The sequence below is a fragment of the Mauremys mutica genome, chromosome 5, assembly GCF_020497125.1.
Source record: "Mauremys mutica isolate MM-2020 ecotype Southern chromosome 5, ASM2049712v1, whole genome shotgun sequence".
NCBI lineage: Eukaryota > Metazoa > Chordata > Testudines > Geoemydidae > Mauremys > Mauremys mutica.
The window spans coordinates 98,604,753-98,626,978 of record NC_059076.1 but is presented as its reverse complement, the minus strand read 5'-3'; the positions used below and the strand labels follow the sequence as shown (position 1 = coordinate 98,626,978).

General features: G+C 41.2%; 1 protein-coding gene and 1 long non-coding RNA gene across 3 annotated transcripts in view; one reads left to right on the top strand and one right to left on the bottom strand.

Moving 5' to 3' along the window:
• Positions 1–2,188: 2,188 nt before the first annotated feature.
• Positions 2,189–22,226, bottom strand: part of BEND4 (BEN domain containing 4) — a 34,886-nt gene continuing 14,848 nt past the window's right edge. The window contains exons 3-5 of one of the 2 annotated variants that reach the window (XM_045019238.1): positions 12,634–12,725; positions 6,853–7,093; positions 2,189–3,149 (exon numbers count right to left, since the gene is read on the bottom strand). In XM_045019238.1, the coding sequence (XP_044875173.1) occupies positions 2,932–3,149; positions 6,853–7,093; positions 12,634–12,725 (551 nt within the window). In that variant the 3' untranslated portion in view covers positions 2,189–2,931. The remainder of the gene's footprint in view (positions 3,150–6,852; positions 7,094–12,633; positions 12,726–22,226) is intronic. The other variant, XM_045019239.1, reaches the window with a different exon arrangement.
• LOC123371524 lies at positions 10,071–22,046 on the top strand. The gene is made up of 4 exons (XR_006579822.1): positions 10,071–10,334; positions 17,429–17,537; positions 18,490–18,626; positions 21,463–22,046. It is a non-coding gene; the product is annotated as an uncharacterized LOC123371524 (long non-coding RNA).

Genomic DNA, 22,226 nt, shown 5'->3' with positions numbered 1-22,226 from the left:
TCTGTGACTCCCATTTGCTTCAGTGGTAGGTGCACACATGCAGCTGAGGGCAGAATTTTGGGATATATAGGTCTGATCCTGAAAACTCATTTACATAGATAAATAGTCTTTACATACATAAATCAGGCCACAAGTTTGGTTATTTTGCACAATAGGAGAGGGCAGTACTGTGAAGTTATACCAGCATTTTAGGGCAGAAGACTGACTACCCGTTACACTAAAAATAAAGCTAGGCTTACTGGCTGCTTTAACAAAATCCCTACATTATTATTTGAGAGAAGCCGGCTAATGAAGTGATATTTTTCTCTGTTGTTCAAAGTGAAATATTTTCATTTTTAATTTCATACAATTAAACATTTGAAAGAAGCCATCACAATGTTTACAAAAATACATCATGATACATAATGTCAACAAATTTACAGTATAATGCTGACTCAGGCTGTAAATAGTCATTTACAGTATAATGCTGACATGTTTTACCAAGTAGTTCTGGCAAATGACACCACATTAAAGACATACCTGCAAGACTTGCACTGTCTGACCAACGTACTATCTTCTACTAATTTTTTTTAAAGTACAAGTTCAATAGTGAAAAGCTACAATGGAATATTTGTACTGTGGAAGGACATACATGCTGAGCTTCTTCCCAAGGGGACCTCTTGTGCCATTGATCTATAAGCAGAACCTTCTCTTGACTAGAGTAGGGGAGTCTGCTTAAAAACTAATGGCAGAGTCATGCCCAATGTGATTAAATTACTACTTAGTTTTTAGAAATTAAATTTGTTATTCTAAGTCAAATGAAGATTTTAAAAACCCTTTAAAAACATTAGAAAAAATAAAATTAAGAGGTATTGGATGTTGATGGGCCTAAAGCCTATATTGTATTAGACTGTATCTACAAAGGTATGTACAGAAGACTGTTTCCTGAAACACCATCCAGGTATAGCCCATTAGTAGCTGCAAGGACAGCATGATCTTGCTCTATAGATGCACTATGCTGCTGATGTGCTTCTTCTCACTGACCGACAGGAGGGGCACAACATACAACAGAAACCATTCACAATGGCAGACAAAGAGGAGACAGATAAGATGTGGAAATTATCGCATGGGGAATTAGTATTTGAGAGGGTGCCTCAGTACTTCACCCTTGGTCCAGCAGGAGTTATATAGGAGCACCTTGGTTCAGAGGGACCCCTGGTGGTTGTTATGGAGAGTGTTGTGTCTAGCTTTCCCCATCCAGTAGTCACCCGTATGGTGGGGAGAAGTGGAGAGATTAGTTGGTAGATCCTCTGTAGGCCCACATCCCTTGGTGAGGGATGGGGTGGAAAATACTTAGGAAAACAGGCAAAGATGAGGTAGAGATAAAGGCGATCAAAGATGGAGAAGATTCACCTTCCTAGAAAGAGTTCAATATGTCTGTCAAACAGGAAGTGCTGTCTCAGGAAAAAGCTGATTCAAGAATCCAAGAGTGATGGGGAAGGCCTGACTCATCTAAAGCAAGAGGACTGAAAAAATGCTGAAAATGAGAGGGGAGGGTGTTGTTTCTTTGGCGTTAAATGTTTCTAGAGTGCATCAGTTTTTCAAAACTTTTCTACAGTGACAATGTACCCTAATCCTGATATTGAAAATCTCCAGTAAATCGAGTTTTTTTTTTTTACCTTGGTATCTGCTTCCAATATTGTATTCCATTGTGAATCAGCTTCATTTCTAGCACAAATATCTGTTTACAACTCTCAATCAGTCCTGGAGCCCATGCTTAAGTACCCAATAGCCAAAAGGATAAATTGGACTTTTATTATAGAATCCCTCCCTCCATGCACCATTGAGTATCTGAGTATTAAGACCAGCTCATTCCTTGAAACAGATCAGGCAATGAGCACGAAACACAAACAATAGCACAAACAAATGTAAATGTAAACCTTTAAAGCCATAAAATACTGCTGCAAAATAAACTGTCTCCTGAAATGGAAATTCATGGTATAGCAATCTCATTTTTAGGAAAACTGCAGTGATTAGCTCAATACTTTAGATAAACATAGCACACCTCTACCCCGAGATAACACTGTCCTCGAGAGCCAAAAAATCTTACCATGTTATAGGTGAAACTGCATTATATCAACTTGCTTTGATCTGCTGGAGAGCGCAGGCTCCCCTCACCCCCTCCCGAGCGCTGCTTTACCGCGTTATATTAGAATTCATGTTATATCGGGGTAGAGGTGTATCTATCAATTATACAGAGAAATTTTTAATGGTTTAGAAATACCTGTTACTGTTTTGATACCTCTTAACTGAAGGATTCTGTTGCCAAGGAGCACTGCCATTTTAGCAGGGAAGTTTAATTTCCTGGTATTGCTGGACAAAGGAAGTATTGTTCAGGACTTGAGTACATAACATGAGATGGAATATTCCACATTTTAAGGTCAATTTTACAATTTTTCTACACTACTTTCTAGTAAAAAATAGAAGACTACTTCCTTTGTCACAAGCCTCTCGGTTTGATTCTAAACCCCATACTCAGGCAAAACGAATAGTAGTCAGGAATTTTGGTAGGGTTCAGTTCTGCCCAGGAACTCAGAACTGGGCCCAGTATCAGCCAGCAGACAAGACAGTGAATTTTTGTTTCTTTAATCATTTGATACCTTTTTTAAAAATTAACTTTTCTTTAGAACTAGATGAATTAAATTGCAGTTTTCCTTTGAAGATTCTGTGAAAGGCTTGCAATTTATAGGTACCAAGGAATCCCATAGGCAGGCCTTGAAATGAATCACTCTCTGTTACCTGGAGCCCTAGGACAGGATGGAAAAGCTGGAATGTTTGCAGTATGAGTTCAAACATGCTTTGGATTCTTAAATGACTTCAAGGAAAGTATTTCTAGTAAAGTATCTTCTAATTAACTGGTTGCTATTGTAGTATGGATTTCCTCCATTGACATCAATCTCCAGAGCCATCTTGGATACCCCTATTGAAGAGTTCTTCTTGTGAACCTTGATGGTCTATCCCTTCATAATACGAGTTACCATTATGAAGGAAAGTCCCCACTGCACGTCCTTGACGAGCATGTCCTACTGCATCACTGAAAACCTTGTTTATCTGTTCTTCAGATGGCATCCACCAATCAGGGTTGGAAGTACAATGCATCCTAATGAACTCTGTGGAAAACAGACAGTGATAAGAAACAGCTTATCTTTGTAGCATACATTGTTATTGCCCAACTAGCAAGCGCTTATAGCAAGTAATAAATAGAGCGTTATTGTGACTACTTAAAACCTTATGGGAAATGCCATGATAATGCCAATTGAACCTATTTTATTTCTAGGCACACTTATTTCACCATATGCAATAGTGTGTGTGTGTGTGTGTGTAGTTACAGAGAAATTTCTCCTTGCTGAAATAAAACAATCAATTTCAGAGATTTTTATGATATTGAACGTGCAATGCATGTATAGATTGGTATGAAATAGGAAATGCATTTTAATTGAAACCTGTAATCCTTACACACTTTGATTTTATTGTGCTTGTATTCATGGGTCTTTATGGTCTTCCTCTGCTGTCTAGTTTAATATCTGCAGATTTCAGCAATTTATAACCATGTTTCAAATAGTATTTCAGATTGGCACCTTTTTTCCTTTTTGGGCTGTCTTCACTTTAAGTTCTAAACTTATGTTGTGTGTTTCTGGATATGATGTCGGTGTTCTAGAGACTATATTGGCCATTGAAATAGCTAAATGAGACAGCAGGGACTAACTTGCCCTTTCACAGCCTAGCACTGGGTTTATCCCTGCATGAGAAACCAAGTAAGCTCAAGTTGTGCCATGTTTAAGCTGGCTATTTAAATGGGTAATGCTTATGTCAAATGGCTATGTTTGTGTCACATTCTTATTGTCAAAACTACTATTCTTCCACTTTTTTGTATATGTGAAGTATTTGATCATTAGAATTACAGAAGTAGTTTTGACAGGTTTTCAACTCTTAATGCTAGTCAGACCTCAAAACCAGAGGCACGCAGACTTTAAAATGACAACATATAATTTTAAAAGTGGCAGCACTTCTCTTTATTTATTGGCTGCACTACATCTTAGTCAGCAGTAGACTTTTATTTATTCTCCACAATTATTTTTTCCCCTATGCAGCAGGGTATTTCTCATTTTACTTTCTAACAGTGACAAGCTATTGATACAACAGGTGGTATAAGTTAAGTTCATTACTGTCACAACATCCTGAGACCAGGGAATGCTGTTATCCTGAGTTGCAAGCTGATATTTTGGAAAATTGGGACGTATGATTTTTGTATAGCTACTCCAGCAATGTGCCTTCAGAAGTGGAATCTATTTATGTTTTAAATTCCTCTTCCTGTAAATCTGTGCAAGCAATACTGTCCCTGCGGTCTAGTTATGCTTGCATGAGGTTTCATAAACTGGGATGTTGCTCAAGATAATGGTTACTTGTGTAGAAACAGTGCTACAGTTTAGGCCTGCTGGGCTTTTTTAAAACTTAAAGATGGTTCCAGAGATCTTTCAATAGAAGAAATAAATCTTTAAAACGTTTATAGATGTTAATGTAAGCTTTCAGTAGTTGCCACTTTCAATAGGGACAACCTTTTTAAGGAAAAATGTTATTTTCCCCCCACTCTTGCTCTCCAAAATGTTCATCTAATCTATTTCACTAGGGCTAGAAGCAGATCTGTCCATTTGCTTCCTCCAAAACCCTTATTAATCTCTTTCAAGAAGCAGCATCTACATAGTCTCTTCTGTAGAAGTCCAATCTAGGGTGTGCCGTGTAATTTCAGAAGGCTACACTCCCCAATGATACAGAGTTATGGGCTCAGACTGACTGAAAATATATCTTTTTTCTTTTGGTGAGTGGAGAACAATGACAAACAAGTAATAGTTATAGAATACTACCACTTTTGTTTAGGAATAATCATTTCTTTACCCCCCACCAAAAGGAAACCCTTTAATTCCTCAAGCACTCTTCCTAGCTCTCACAAGTCCACCCTTATGTTGTCAGTAAGGCAGGTTAGAAATGGCTCTCTGAAATCAGTCTCTCTGGCTGCAGACAGATAAGTAATTCTCACTTCTTGCCATGAACCCTGGGGCCAGTCCAACATTATGCAATGCCATGGATCACATGGATCACTCATACTACCTTGCTTTTAAATGGGTAGGGCTAGAGAGGCTCATTTGGATCCCTGGCACTGCAGAATGTTGCACTGCCCGTACACTGCCTGGCCAACCCAAGGTATACTAATTTATAAATCTCTACCGAGCAGTTTAACAGGCACAATGGACCCCAGACATTTTGACCTCCTGTGCAAGATTTTTAATTATTTATGGAAATGCCATTTTTTCCACAGAGCACTACAGGGTACACACATCGATAGTACATGTCTAGTGGCTCAAAAATGATAAAAGTTCCGGAGGGTGAAGTCTTGCCCATTGGCTGCCTTGGGATTGGAGGGAGTGCAGTGACAGAAGGGGTGGCCGATAGGTGTATGTGAGATGCCTGTTCAAGCAAACAGGTATAACTGAAGGTGGCACCACCAATGCCCCATTGTCTCTCTGTCCCTGCTCAAAATCTGTCTTGACAACTGAGGAAGGCTATAGTGGTGGTAGGGTTGGTATTACATTTCTGCTCCTGTATAAATTACCGATTGAAATTTAAGAAATCTTAGTAAAGCCTGATGCACTTCTGTTCAACTTTTAAGTCCTTAGCTTCCAGGGAACTTGACACCCTGAATCCAGCTCCAGGCCTCTCTACAGCATGCTGCATACACTGAAATGCATTTGCCCCACTTCTTTTAAGCTCTGATAATTCATTTTATGTTGCTTTAACATCTGGTGAATCTTTTGTGTAGCAGAAAACACCATGCCTCGGTCTGAGCTTATGTAAAAATAATGCTTTAAATGTATTACGTGATTACGTAGTATATCACAATTAAAAGTCTGCTCTGCCAGGCCTTGTTAGCTACTTCTAATCTAACTGGATAGAAGTTCAGTCTCAAATGCAACCATTCTGCTGCTGGTGTTTTCCCTGTATTTTCCTTTTCATTGCTTACTAATAACATAGATTTTATGTTGTCAATTGCTTCTGAATGACTTTTTGCACATGTAGTGCTACGAAAGTTAGGTTAATTTAAAAGAATGAAATAGATATTATATTTATGAAGTGGACATTAAGACTAATGCCAAGGGCTTTTTTTAAACCAAGCTAGTTAAAATGTTTTATGTGGACCATTATAAATGCTGACACCAAGCCTTAATAAAATATCAAAAAAACAAAATAGGAATTGCCATAGCAGATCAGAGCAGTGGTTTAACTTGTTAGCAAGAAACCCCATAGTGAACAATGATGAAATAACCTGCCTCTGAGTTAATGTTGGCTTACATCTTCAAGAATGAGGTTTATATTCCTTATAAAATGTATACATATATATTGTATAAAAATTCTATCTAATTTACATGTGGATGATCTCTTTATCCATATAAAATGTCCAGTCCTGCTACTAAGCTCTTGGCTTAAATGCTATACTGAGGCATTGAGTTTCATGGTTAATTATGTATTGTGAACGTCCCTCTGCTCTTCTATTATAAGAGGATAAATAGGATTATTTGATTTACCTTCTCTACACCTTATCATGTAGCCTTTTATTTGACCCCTCTCTAAATTAAACAACCCCAGTCTCTTCAATTTCCCCTCTCCTGGAAGTTTTTCCATGTCTCTAACCACTTTTGTCATCTGTCTCGAAAACACTCTCTATTTCTGCTGCAGTAAGCTGAAAGCTTATATTGAGCCAGAGCCAATGTGGTGAAATGAGATCACATATGGTGGACACTGAGCGAAAAGATGCAGTACCTCTGAGACATGTTACTTTTACTGGATCCAGAGGACGTCTTTCAGGACCTGTCTCTCCTGACTGCACTGACCTTTTCCTTTTTCCAAGGCCGCATGAGTACTTAAGCTCATCAGTTGTGAAAACAAATCTGATGAGATATCGAAGTAGCCGCCTTCCATCTTTCTTTGAAGAATTTACAGCCTCATCCCACTGTTTACTAGTGATGTAGACAGGATAGTTGTTCAGCAACTGCTTGCTTCCCTGGAAAAGTTAAATATTTCTATTATTTATTTACAAGGCAAATAAATAAAGACTATGTCAGTTGCAAAGAAAAATGTTTTTAACTAGCTCAGATGCTGACAATGAGATACCTACAGAAGTGAACAATTGCTCATACTGAGAATGGAGACTTTTAAAATTACATTTGCATTTTCTATAACAAAACCCAGTGAGGTATGATAAATGCTTTTTGAGAGAGTGCTATTTATATCTTGAACTTTAAAAGGTAAGCTAAAAAGTGTGAAGATCCACCAATTGGGGATATATTTAAATATAACCTTTCCTTCTTAATCTATTAAAATGTGCAAAAAAGTCTTTGAAGAGTGTGATCAAACAGGTCTCTTTATGGCAGTCGACAGTTCACTACATCAGAAGTGACTTTTTACAGTCTATTTTTATAATAAATGTATTACTTTTTGTTGAACACACCTAAAACCTGACAGCAGTTGTGTTACTGTGAAAAATATAAAGAAAATAAATAAACCTGAACTGTAAAAAACCTAAAAGCTTCATTACTATTAATGAATGCCACATTAACTCAAATTATAGCTTTACACAAATGCCACTATGTCAAAAGGAAAAAAATCTTACTTTTAGCCTTCATAATTTATGTGTGCTTTAAAATTCCAATTCTAAATAGATGCAGAGGGACTAATTATGGGAATTTCTGTAATCCATACAATATTTATAAGCCAACTTTGGTCAATTGCACCTAAACAAATTTACTTTAGTTCTTGTTGCCTCTAAAATTCTACAGAATAGGACAAATTAATTAACCCAAATCTCAGTTTTAATGTACTTGTTCAAAAGTAATTAAGGTATTTAAAGAACAATTTCCTAGAGACTCATTCACTTTTACCGCTACATACATTTATTGCAACTTATAAATCTAGCACTGTTTCACCAAATTAGGCCTGCTTCATAAAAGCATTGTTACAGTAAACACTTTCAATGGGAGTTCATTAAGAAAATGTGTTCACTGAAATACTACTCTCTTTTGAATTAGTGGAATCTGGGGCACTCTACTGCAGGTGTCACTTGTGGCCCCCTCTCCTAATGCAACACTATTTGTTTACAAACAGCTAGTGCACAATGTGAAGTTAAGAAAAAATAGTATAAAATTCCCTCCCCTCTTCCCAGCATTACCCACATATTTATAAGGCCTACTGGGAGATGGCTTGGTGGGTTGTGCCTCAGATACCCATTACTTTTTATTTTTTAAAGTTTGGTAAATCTGTGAAAACTCAGCAAAAGCTCAGAATGGTCCTGGTGTATGGCTCATCTGCACAAATCATAGCTCGGGGTGAGTGTGTAAAGGTAGTTGAAAACTAACCTTGCATTTTATTAATCCTATTGCTACATGTGATGGGGTGGACTGGGCCCAGACGCCCCCTGCTGGAGGCCTTAGGGTACTACCACACCCCATTCCAGAAAGGAACTGTAGAGAAGTCCTCCAGTCTGCCTAGAGCAGGGGTCTCAAACTCAAATGACCCCGAGGGCCGCATGAGGACTAGTGCATTGGCCCGAGGGCCGCATCACTGACACGCCCCCTTGCTGCCCCTGGCCCCACCCCCAATCCACCCCTTCCATGAGGCCCCGCCCCTGCCCTGTCTCTTCTCCACCTCCTCCCCTAAGCGCGCGCAGTTTTAATAAATATATACACTCAGTAATGCACCTCACTCAAAGGACAAAACACGCACTTAGATTTACTGCCTAAGGCTCTGGGAGGGAGTTTGGGTGGGGGAGGGGGTCTGGATGCAGGCTCTGTGCTCGATGCAGGCTCCAGGCTGCGGCAGGGGGTGGGGGTGCAGGCTTTGGGACGGAGTTTGGGGATAGGAGGGCTGTGGGGCTGAGAGCGAGGGGTACATGATGCAGGAGGGGGCTCAGGGCTAGGGAAGAGGGTTGGGCTGTGGGGTGAGGGCTGTGGATGAGGGGTTCATGATGCGAGGGGGCTCAGGGCTAGGGAAGAGGTTTGGAGTGTGGGGTGAGGGCTGTGGATGAGGGGTTCATGATGTGGGGGCGCTCAGGGCTGGGGCAGAGGATTAGGGTGCGGGGGGATGAGGGGTTCATGATGTGGGGGCGCTCAGGGCTGGGGCAGAGGATTAGGGTGTGGGGGGATGAGGGCTCTGGCTGGGGCTGAGGATTAGGGTGCAGGGGGATGAGGGGTTCATGATGTGGGGGTGCTCAGGGCTGGGGCTGAGGATTAGGGTGCGGGGGAATGAGGGCTCTGGCTGGGGCTGAGGGTTTGGGGTTGGAGAGGCTCAGGGTAAGGGAAGCCTGCCTTGCCAGTACTGGCGGAGGGCAGGCAATAGGACCCTGCACCCTAATCCTCAGCCCCAGCCAGAGCCCTCATCCCCCCGCACCCTAATCCTCTGCCCCAGCCCTGAGCGCCCCCACATCATGAACCCCTCATCCCCCCGCACCCTAATCCTCTGCCCCAGCCCTGAGCGCTTCCCTTCCCCCCCCCAGCCCGGCCCCGGCGGGTCCCGCTTCCCTTCCCCCGGCCCGGCCCCGGCGGGTCCCGCTTTCCCCCCCCCCTTACCCGAGCGCGTCTCCGGCGGTCCCGCTCAGAGCCGCGTGGTGAGGGGGCGGGGCTGGGAGCTCCACGCCGAGCGCAGCGCTCAGCCCAGAGCTCCCAGCCCCGCCCCCTCCCCACGCGGCTCGGATCGGGGCGGGGCTCAGGGGCTCAGCCGGAGACTCGGCGCTCTATGCGCCGAGGCTCCAGGAGAGGGGCGGAGGCGGGAGCCTCCGCTTTTCTCTTGGGGGCCCCTGCGGAGCTCCCCTGGGGAGCTCCGCGGGCCGCAGGGAAGAGCTCCGCGGGCCGCATGCGGCCCGCGGGCCGCATGTTTGAGACCCCTGGCCTAGAGTGACTATGGGGGAAGCAGCCAATCAGGGCCCAGCAGGCTAGTATAAAAAGAGCTGTGGGGCCAGAGTAAGTTTAGTTGCTACCTAGAGCTGAAAGAGTGTGGATGGTATTCCTAGCCGGCTGAAGAAACTACAGGACCTCTGACAGAGCAGTTGCTGGGAGTGACCATGAGAGCAAGAAGGAACTCTTGAGTGGCTGCTGGGACTGAGTACAAGACTTCAGCCCTATGGGGTTTGTTTTTGTTTTCACAGACAGACTGTGTGTGACTCCGCTAAAGGGCTGAGTTGCTGAAGACCTACTACAATCAGAGAGAAAGAGTGCAGGCACATGCACTCAGCCAGGGGCTGCTCTCGGGAGGTGGGTGCCACCCTGTTACACTACCTCTGGTCAGGGCCCTCTGCATCATGTTGCAGCAGCCTGTATTAACTTATGCCATCTGCAAATTGCTCCGAGGCGCTGATATCATAGTCAAGGAGCACTGTGGTGCAAGGGCATCCTGGCCACAACCTCTCTTCCCAAGCCTCACTCCCTTTTCTCTGCTATGTTGGCAGTAGGGAGGGGGAATGGTCTAAGATTCAGTGTGCTAACTCTGTGTAACTAGAGGATCACCCTTCTGCTGAGATGATCCTTCCTGGGCCAGTTTCACCACTGAGTGGCCACAGGAGTATCTGACCCACAGTTTTTATCAGTAACTTGCTCATAATCCTTCATGTATAAAGCAAGTTATCCTCCATTTCTAGGCTATTGGAGTTTACTTGTTAAACTATTAGGTGTATATAAAAAAATTCTGATGAACTGGGAAGAAAATAAACATTAGGTGTTTATACTAGCAAAACATACAAACTCCAAGTATGACCTTTGAACCAGAGCAGTGCCAATTAGGACTGTGGTCTTGTCATCTCTCTCAAGCTAAGCAAGATCTGGCCTGGTTAGTAATTGGATGTGGTCCCACTACGTTCATTGTGGATGAAACGCTTTGCTGAATTGGGGCCTCATTAGGTAGAAAATTGCCCTAAAAAATTAGCGTGGAGTGGAAAGCATTGTGCTGACAGAAGTGCAGTCTTTTCAATGCAATGTAAAAAGGCCCTGACTGCATGTGGTCATCTAAGACCTCATGACACTGTACTTGAGAAACTGTGTTAAACTTAACTTAATTCCAGCTATATCCCCTCCCTCCTGAAACTACAGTGTGTTAGGGTATTTTTCTTCAGTGCCTGTCTAAAGGGGATGTAGTATTGAGGTGCTCTGTAAAACAGTTGCTATATTCTAATCCAGACGATAGCTACATTAATTCCTGTGTATTTAAAACACGTTGGGGCAAAAGACTCTTGATAAATGTAAGATGCATTTTGGTGCATCTGAAAGTAGTGAAAACAAACCAACTAAAAAACAACATCCTAAAGAAATATAGTATAACAAACATATACTGGAGGAAAGATTCAGAGTACAAATGAGTTCATGCTTATGCCTATACATGAGTAAACATGAATAAAAGATTAAACTCTTCATATTTTTTTTAATTCAATCAAAAATCCTCTCCCATCATAACAAGTTATCCCCAATGGATAGTTACAGAACAACCAGTTTTTAGAGTGGCTTCAAAAGTCTGGTTACGCAAAAAAAGGGAGAGAGAAAGGAAAATGAGAGCTTGGAATTCTTACTGTGAACGATCTCTGATAAATGCAGGTCTCAATAAAATCAAACCACTTGGAATAAAATAAGGTGAGAAGCAAAGTGACACACACTCTTGGGGGCAGATCCTCAGATAGTGAAAACTGCCATAGCTCCACTTAAGTCAGTTTGGACCAGTTGAGCATCCACTCTTTGCACTGTATCTTCCATGTATATGGGAGAAAGCAGTCTGAACGGCAGAAGCTCAGAATAACTACACATCTTCCCTCTAAGTTGCATGTGTGGTGGACTGTTGGTGGAGGTGTTTGAAAATATTTACAGGAAGAGAGAGCTGTCAACTTCAGATCTGGGCATTCTAAAAAGGCTTACACACCAAAAGCCATCTTCCCCAGATGTGTTCTTTCTACGTCTGGGTTGAAGCATTTTGGAGGGGGCAATATTAGGGAAAATTGCTCTAGAGCTGATACACAAGCCATATTTATTCTTTGGATAAAGTGGAGGTTTTAGTCTCCAGAGCTTTCAATACAGTATGTTTCAGCAACAAAAAACTTTCTCCCCCCACCCCCAACTCAGTGACAAGCATTTTTGTTTTGAATCTATCAGAAACGTTAGACACTCTAGAGAACATGTAATGTGGGATTGTTTGAGATATGAAGAAAGTCTTATAACCACATTTCAATTTCAACCATCTTAAGTCTGACTTTAATGGAGATGCCTCTGCCTGAGGAAAGATCAGAGAAAAACAGACCATTATGTTAAAAGTATAGTGTGTATGGGGGGAAGGGAACATGGCTGGATGGAGCAATTTTTGATTAAATTAGTAGTGGCACTATTCCATTATTCTTAGTGTTATGTAAATCCAATAACTTGTTGCATGTTGGAAATGAGTTTAATGCTAGATTTTTATATATATTTTTACTAGTAAATATAGTCTTCCAGTACCTACTGATTTATTGACCTATACATTTCTTTTGAATGAAATTTCAAATGTAAGTATATATAGCTCATGTTCATCATATACTACCTCTGTTGGATGGTCTGTTGGCTGAGGTATCATAAGTTGGTTGTGATGCTGAAGTACAGTCTTCAAATAATCTAAAACAGTCTGGCAGGGCACTGCATGAAACAAATTGCAATTACTATAAATTAGTTGTCTAGCACAAAATAAAACATTAAGCTTAAGTCAAGCAGTGGTTTCTGATATCTGTTGTGAATGCCTATAAGATTTATTTACAATTGGAAATGCCCATCCTTTTGGTTTGTGCAGTCATTTCATTCAACAAATATACAACAGCTTGTGTGTGTGTGTGTGTGTGTGTTGAGGTATCTGAGGATTCTTTTATTTTCTGCCCACTACTTTTCAAAGGTTTTCCATTTAAATAATATAAAGCTTACAAGTCTGAATTAAGTCAGCAGCAATGACAATGAAAAAAAATCTCTGCACCCTGTAAACAGCTCAAACCACATAAGGGAGAAAACATTTCTTGGACTTAAATCATACATTCAGTATTAACATGTAAACATGCTGGAATGTGTCTGAAACTGCAAACTGATTACAGTATGCACATTTAATAATACATAAACATTGGTTTATTTTCTTTCCTAAATTTGTCACAAAACCAGGCATTATGGAAACAGTCTGATCGCTCTTTCCTCCCTTCCCTTCCCTCCCCCACCAAACACTCTCATCCATTTCAGTTGTGGTATCACCATCCTATTCTCTTCTTGTGAGATGATGGGTTAATTAGGTCTGATTCAATTATGGGTCTCTCTTAAGCAGATTCTGCCACATCCCTGATTAACTCTGAAGTATTTTTGAGATACAATGGTTTATTCCTGAGCCTGAATTATTGTAGGAGAATTAAACTAATAGCATTATGCTTGACTTTTGTAACACTAAATAAATACATACCATTTTGTATGTATCAGTTTTGTAGGGGTTGTTCTTATAACAGTGGTAAAATACTTAAAGGTCTTAATAGCTTTGGCTAATGGTCCTGGGCAAGATTTTCAGAAGTTACTAGTGATTTTGTATGGCTCTATTTTTGGTTGTCCAACCTGAGAAACCTAAAAATGTGCTCAGCACTTTCTTAAAATCAGGTCCTTTCAAGTTGTCGCAAGTGAGACACTCCAGAACTGAAGCTCTGATGTCATTGTTCATTCCTGAAAATCTTGGTGCCAGTTTGTCGTCTCTGTGGGCTTTGACCTTCTGAAGTCCCTTGTAAACTTACTCAAGCTTCAATTTGTCTTACCTTCCCCATATTTTCTTACAAAGTTATGTGAGATAGTGGCAACTTAAAAAGCTAGCTTTCTATCACCTCAATTTCTCTGGTGACTTCACTATTGGCTGTTAGCACACCTGTGTAGTACCTCAGAAGGGAGTGTGGTGACTACAGAGCAATATTGTTGGAATAACTGAACAAGAGGAGGTGGATGATTATTTATGAGGAAATTTCTACTTGTCCATTCTTGCTAGTTACCAAGATGTTTGTAAGAAATTAAAGTAACTACATGACACTTAGTTGACATGCAAATAATTTTATGAAATTCCTTCAACTTTGGTAATATGCTGAATGCCCCCACTGTAGCTAGGCTCCAAAGGGCTGTTGAGAATATTAATTTTATCAAATGTGCTGAATGACCTTCTCAGTCTAGCTACTGGAATGAAATGTATTGATGAAGCTGAGAAAAATTGTTACAAAAATGTGTAGTTCATCTTTAAATGCACTCTAAATATTCTACTCATCACCTCAGAACTGAACAAAGAAGTCTGATGGTAACTTGAGAGAATTATGAGGCACTGGATATCAGGAGGAGAAAGTGGTAGAGAAGGTTTATTTTTGTGTATGGGAAGGTTATTTGGGGGGGAAGGGAAAACGATCTAGCATGACTATTTTTTTAAAAGGTGGTTGGGATGCTTTGAGGGAGGAGGTCATGTTTCTGGGGATCTCTCCTTACATCACTTGTCAATTCCAAACACAACCTGCTTTGCAAGGGGAAAGGGAGGTTGCTGAACCTCCCTATCTGATTGGGATGAAGCACTGACTCTAGGGGAATTGGAGATGTGTGAGTTGGAGACATTGTTTGGGTATGGGTTTGATGGGCACTGTAAGGGAAGCCCTTTCTATGGGATTTTATTTTTATTTTTACTTAGGTGAGGCTTCCAAGTTTAATGTGGGGATCTTTTGAGACTGATTTGTTTGTATTGTTAGAAGAGGTCTGGTGTTTCTTTTAGGGAAGGAGGGCGGAAGAGAGATGGTGATTTATGGAGCATTTGCACTCTGCCCGTGGAGTTCCTACATCCCTTTAATAGCTGATCAGGTGGTTGACATGGCTATGCATTGCTGCCATAGGTTGGGTAAGGAAAAAGGGAGGACTCATGTTCTCCAATCCCTGTGGGATGGGCCTGAGAACCTCAGACAGGAGGAATCCTTTTTTAGACCAGTGTTTCTCAAATGTGGCCACCGTGGGGCCACCAGGGGCTTTTCTTGTGGCCCCAGCCTCCTGGACTGTGATTGAGGGGGGTAAAGTAGCGGCACCTCCCCCTCCCTGTTGCTCTTGGATGCACCACCTTGGTGTTGGTTGCCGGGGCCACCAGCAGGGGTTGGGCCCTGCCTCCCTCTGGAGACACCAGGGGCACAACACTGGAGAAGCAGGCAATCTGTGATTTCTCCATCTTCCCAGGGGTGGTGGGGCTCAGGCTTTGGACTTCAGCACTGGGGTGGCAGGGTGGCAGGCTCTGGCCGTGGGGCTGCAGACTCCATCCCCAGGCCCCATCCCCTGGCCATGAGGCTTCAGGCTCCAGCCCCCTGCTGCTTCCCTGCCTCCCCAAACCCCCTATCCGGGGCTTAATTTGTTCCTAGGCTTGCCAGGGCTGAATAAGTCTGCTGTGACAAGTGATATTTGTCTGTTTCTTAATATCACTTGTCACAACAGACTCACACCCATCCAAATCATTGTAATTTATTTATTTATTGTATTTATTTGTTTTCCCTAAAGCTAATTAAGTATTTTACGAACAAGTGAGAGCAGCCCCCAGTGAGAGTTGGTGGCCGCACTCTGTTCATTTCATGAGATTCTCAGGACAGGGTTAAATTGGGAACAGCTGTGCAGAGCTGCCCTGCTGAGTTCCCAAACAAGATTAATAAATTATCTAGACTGATGCTGAAATCACTGAGAATAACTGTCCTGGGCAACTTTAATATCCATGAAGATGACTCTCTGGCACTCGGATGCTATGGTGAGGGGGTCAGTGTAAATATCTAGATAGAACTCTTCACCATTGACTGGAAATTTCATGTGACTTGTCCATTGGGCCCATGATTCTCACAGAAGGTGAAAGCAAGCAGGAAGAGGTCAGTTACTGCTGATTACTAGTATTTTCTAAAGGAGAAGGTAGATGCTATCTGAATTCAGATGAATAACTGTTCGAGCCCCTACTCAAATGACCATCTCTTGCTACTGAAGATCTTGGTAAATATTGCCCAATCTTATTTTGCAAGCTTACTGAGGAGGAGGTGTTGACAAAGCCATTGTGGCATTTGGAAGCCATGGAATTCCTTGATCCTTATAAATTAGGATTCAGGATTGGGTGAAGAATGGAGACTGAATTTATTTCTTTGGCTTATTATCCCCTGCTGGCAAACAGCAAGGATCAGGTGGTCCTGTTGAATCTCTTAGAGCTGTTAGCAGCATTTGATACCATTGAGTGAATTTATGTAGAACCAGTGTGGGACCCCAGCAAGGTGGATGGGATCTCATTTGAGTTTCTATTTCTATTGATTGGAGGGAGGGAGTGTGCATGCATGTGCAGTGCTGGATGATTGCACATCTCTTCTGAGGGATCTCTGCTGAAGTTATTCAGGGTTGCATTTATGCCCGTTATTTAATATATATGTAAGGCTATGGGGGCAGTCAATGAACCCGTTTGGACTGTGGTGTCATCAGTAGGCTGATAATATGCAGCTCTATAGCTTTTTAATCAAACTCAGCTGATGTTATGCTGGTGCTTTCCCATTACCTGCCAGAAATATGAAAGCAAGTGGCTGAAGCTCATGTTTATAAACACACATAAATTCTTCATTTTTCATAAAGGTGGAACTGCTTTTGGTCCCAAATTGGATGTTAATATTGTTAAAATGGTTGGGGCATATTATAACTACAAAAAACACCATATATCTTGCTGGTATTGTGGGACAAACAGCCTTTTGCTTCCCTGACTTCTCAACTGCCAGATGGTATTCCCAAAGCCAAGGTTCCTTGTTTAGTTATGCTGGTTCAGAAGGCAAAGTCCCACATGTTAACAAAGCTCTAAAAAGCACAAATAGGGCAGTGGAAACACCAGCATTCAAAGCTCTAGTTTTGCATCCACAATTCAATTTTAAGTTATCTGGGCATTCTTTAATGACTAATGGTATGACTTTAAGAATAAACACCCCCTTTGCTGAAAGTGGAGCCATTTTCTCTAAACTCTCCACACCAAGAGTTACTTTACCAAGGCTTTGGGTTTGTGAGTTTAGAGAGTCATTTAAATCGGTCTAATTAAAAATAATTAGATCTCTGGGAGTTAACAAGGTCATAAAGGTCAGATCTCTAGGTTTTCAGGCTTAAGAAACTATCCACTATGAATGATGGATTAACAGCAGGGATCCCTGCTTACTATACTCAGTGGGAGAGAAGCTACCATAGAAGCAACAGTTGGTTGCGATGATTTAACATCTGCAGTAAATATGTAGGCTGGGATGAATTCCCATTTAAAGGAGTCACTGGGAGTCTGCTAGCTTCTGCAATGTTGTAATTCTAATTTTCTTGCTCATTAGGAAGATGAAAGATCCTGTCTTTATTCACCAGCTTGATTTAATGTACAATGTCAGTGATGTGGAGGAAGTCCTAAAGGTGGCAAGGCAACCCGGAGAAATAAATTCTCAGGTAAATATCAGACTTCTTCCTATGGCCCAGAGCTAGTAAAAAAGCAGAAGGATTTTTGAAGAAACTAAATGTAAATTTTGAGAACTGGGTCATACATAAATTTTAGAATATTCAGCAAAACTCACAGGATGACTGACAAGTAGACAAGCTCTGTGGAAACAGGACATGCATAAGGTGATGTTGGAACTTCACTGTTTATTGATCAAAGTAATAAGACTTTGCAACTACTCTAAGGAATTACCTGTATTACAGTTTGCTTTCTTGTGTTGCACAAAATATGTTTGGGGGCACTGCTTGTGATGGTGTTGACTATGTTGTTTTCACATTTTTAAAAGAGTAGTTGGCTGGGCCATTGACCACAGGATGAGAGTAATTGGGGAAAAATCTACTCTAAAAGGACTTGGTGCACACATGCACATATACACATCATTGATGCCTATTGGTAAAGACGTGTTCAGCACTGTAATATTCATGGTAGCTGAAACATTTAACTGGCGTTCCTCTGCCATTCAGGTTGAAATGATGTCTGGCATTAGTGCCATTTTATGCCTCCCTTCATATGGTACTGTCTATCTTTAAATACTCCAGACAAAAAAATCAACAGTACCTTCATTTAGGTCTTATCCCTAAAGGAGATTTCTCTATTCCGTCTTTGGATTTGAATGCATTTTGCAAGTGACTGATGTCCTTGTTTGCTGGACCTTGAGAGAGTCTTCATTTTAAGACATGTTAAGTTCATTTTAGGGTATGTCTGAACTGGGACTTGACTGTCAAAAAGATGTAATGAACAATGTTTATAACCCCCCATTTAGAAAGTACATGGTAGTACAGATTTTTGGTCATGTAAACTGAGTTGCTTTTCACCCTGATATATTTGGACAAGTACTCTGAATAACATGGACTGTATTATTTTTGTCCAAAAACGTATTTCACTAACAACTTGCATTCACAGAATAATGCAGATCTTGGAGCTGAGATTCAAAGGGGCCTGGGGTAGACAGGAAAAAACCCGTGAAGTGGTGAGAAGCTGAAAGATGGCTGGAGCTGCTTGTGAAGAAAAGTGATGGGGTGCAGTGAGGTGGAGAAAAGGTGATGAGAGGACCCAGAGGTTACAGCAGTATAGGAAAAAGGCTGTATATCTGCCAGGAATTCATGGTTTTCATGTTTGTTTTCAAAACTGCTGACAATTTGGTATTTTTGCAATTTGATGGCTGAATGAATAAGATACATGAATGAATGAATACTGAGAACAGCATGTAGAAAGTTAATACAGAGCAGGGGAATCAACATCAACTGGGGAGGGGCACAGAAGATCAGGCTAATTGACCTATAGTGGCAGTCAAAAGCCCTATGCTACCAGAGACACACAAGAGAACTGGTGGCAAAGCATCCCCAACTTGAAACATCCATATCCTACTGTTGCTTTCTAGGTTGCCCCTGTATCTTAAAACCCCTTCTTGCTCTTGTTGTCACTCTTGTCCTCTCTTCTTCTTTCTCCCTACTGACTGGTTGTCCCCTCCCCTCAGCCTTTACATCTCAGTTTAGACTGTAAGCTCTTCAGGGCAGGGGCACTCTCTATAAACCTCTTTACACATTTATATTGCTAATGAATAATAAAGAACCTTGAGCCAATAAAGATGACTAGGTAGAGAGGGGCAGTTGCTACTATGTTTAACTAGAAGATTAGGAGTTGCCCCCACAAAAACTAAATTTGAGGCACAATTCTCCAAAGGGACTTTATTCTAGCAAGGTTGATCCATAACTTTTTACAAATTTTCCTCTGATTTCCATGGCTTGCAACAAAAACTCTCCCACAGCAACTTTCCATAGAATTTACTATGCGAACAATGTGAAGCATAGGAAAAAATAAGGTTAATAAGGCCCATAGCAGCAGAAGATACTGTAGCATGTATAGTAATAGGAGTGTATGGTGTAAGAATATGTGTATTTGGAACAGACTGTTTTAGTAAACTAAACCAGAACCATGAAGTTTTGCAAAGCAAAGCCGAGAGAGCAGTATACCACACAAATTCAAAGGGTATTCTGACACACTAGTCCTTGCAAAACATTCATTAATTTAATTCAAGGTTTGCTTAGTAAGATGACTTCACACTTTGAAGCTGGAAAGCTGATCAGGAGTGGAGAGATCAGATTAAAATGTTCAAAGCATCAACAGAAACTGAGACAGTGGTTCAAAGTGAACATCAAGGCTTTAAAAAAAAGCAATGAAAAACTTATTTTTCATATCTTCTGTGGCTGCCCAATCTACCCTGCTCACCCTCTGGCTACCGCGCACACCTTCTCTTGTTAGTCCCCCACCTTTTAAAATTTCTTCATCCACTCCCCCATGAAGAAATAACTGGAGTATTTTCTGTGGCTGGGCAAAAGAAGATGGCTATCACTGTGTTGCCTCCTGAAAACTCTCTGCCCATAAATTGCCTAGTATCACTCTTTCACACATGCATGTGTGCATGCTGAGTGGTTTGTCCAAGGCAGCAAGCCAGGAAGAGAACTCTGATCTCTTGACTCCCAGACCTCTTCTTTAACCACTCCGCAATACTGCCTCCCTTTTGGTCAGAGTGAGAATGGAAACAGTATGTGGATTATTATTAAAGCTGTGAGGTATTCATAATTTGTGAGACTCTATGTAAGAACTGAATCCCTGGGGCACTTAATATATATTGTGCCTCAGATCCAAGTTGTATGTGGATTCCAAGGGCAGAAGGAACTATTGTGATCATCTATTCTAGTCTGACCTCCTGCAGAACACAGGCCATAGGACTTCCCTGAATTAATTCCCGACTCAAGTCCAGTAGCTGTGGTTGGACTAGAGCACATTTTTTAGATAAAACATCCAATCTTGCTTTAAAACTTGCCAATGATCCATCATGACTCTTGGTACATTGTTCTTGTGGTTTATTACTCTCTCTGTTATGTCTCATTTTCAGTCTGAATTTGCCTAGCTTCAACTTCCACCCATTGGATTGGGTTATGCCTTTGCTAGATTGAAGAGCCTATTATCAAATATTTGTTCCCATGTAGGTACTTAGAGCTTCACAAATAAATTGTCCATTTTACCATTGTAATGGTCTCAGTTTTAGCAATATACATGAGTAAACATTACCTACAGGTAGTACCTTGCCTCATTCTCTATGCCCTCAACTCCTTGGTGAACAAATAGCACGTTTCATAGCATCCTTTCAGGCAGTCTACCTACGACTGACTCTCTTGGGCACACTACAAGCTGAAAGGATGCCACTAGACTGAGGACCTCTCAATGTAGGACCTTAGTGGGTGGAGGAGAGAAGTTGGTGGCAGAAAGTCTTATTTTTTTTCCATCTGTATCTAAATGGTCCAGGTATAGTTTTTCCTCAGTAAAAATTCTACCAAAGTAACAACTTCATCACTTTTGTATATCTCCAGAAAACCCTTCCCCCCCACCCCTGTTTTTTGTCAGCAATGAAAATGGTGTTTTGCATAGCTCCCATTAGAAATGTGCTGCCACATCTATTTTTAGAATGCAAACTCCTTGAAACTCCATGGGGGTAGTGTGGGGGTTGCATACCAAAAAGTAGAAAATGCTCACTATCTGAAAGAAAGGGAGAGAATTGTTCTGAGACTTCTATAGAAGAGGAGAGGAACAGACTGTTGCATTTATCTTTTATTTATAATGTTGCCATCAGGACTGTCATATTCCATTTTGAGGACAGACCATAAATTTCCCATTCAAGCCTACTTTTAAAACATTATTTATTGTATTGGTCTTTCTTGGGAGGCTAACATAACCAGTTCAGTTCCATACAGCATTGAAGGAAAAAAGTACGAAATCAGTAAAACACTCTTTTAGTGATCTGATAGGACATTATAATGGCCTCTGTCCTGACTGCCCCCTTAAACCATCTTTTCTCCTGCATTACTCTAACAGGTCACCATGGTATACAGACTGCCTGCAACAGATGAAACAGTAAAGAAAAAATGTAGAGCACTGGTGGAGACAGAGGGTTATTACAGTATGATACTGTCATGAAGAATTATTGAATCTTGTGATAAAGTTTATTTGGCTCCCTCATAAACCCTGCAAAGTCTTGATTCACCATCCAAAACACTTCTGCTGATCAGAGTTATCTGCTCAGCTACAGAGGAGAGTGTCTCATGCTGTGAATTTGCTAACTAGTCTGTGGATAATATCACACGGATTCACACTAGATAGTCAGCCTCTGTGCTGGCAGAACCACACTGGAGTGAAGTCAGAATGTGGGACAACAAATAAGACATCCTCTCTATTTGATTTTTAAGCAGACTCACTCCTTGGCACTCTTGTAACTTTTGGGGCGCTTTGGACTACAATGTGAACTCATGTCCTCCTTGGCAGCAAAGCAACTGTGGCAGTATCTGGAGTCCTTAGATTACCCTGAGTCTTGTCATTTTGATTTTACACCTATGTATGTTATGCAGACAATGCTGGTTTTATTTGTTGATCTTCTGCTGATTAAATGCTAATCTATCCATGCACACTTACTCTAGATTTTTTTTCAGAAGTCATTTGATAAATCATAGATTTTTTTCAGTAGCCTTTGATAAATCATAGATAAGGTGTTTCTGATATGCCTACCATCCCTGGTTAGGACTATAAAGAACTACATTTGAGTGACTCGACTTACTTTTTAAAATAAGAAGAGCAAGCCAAAT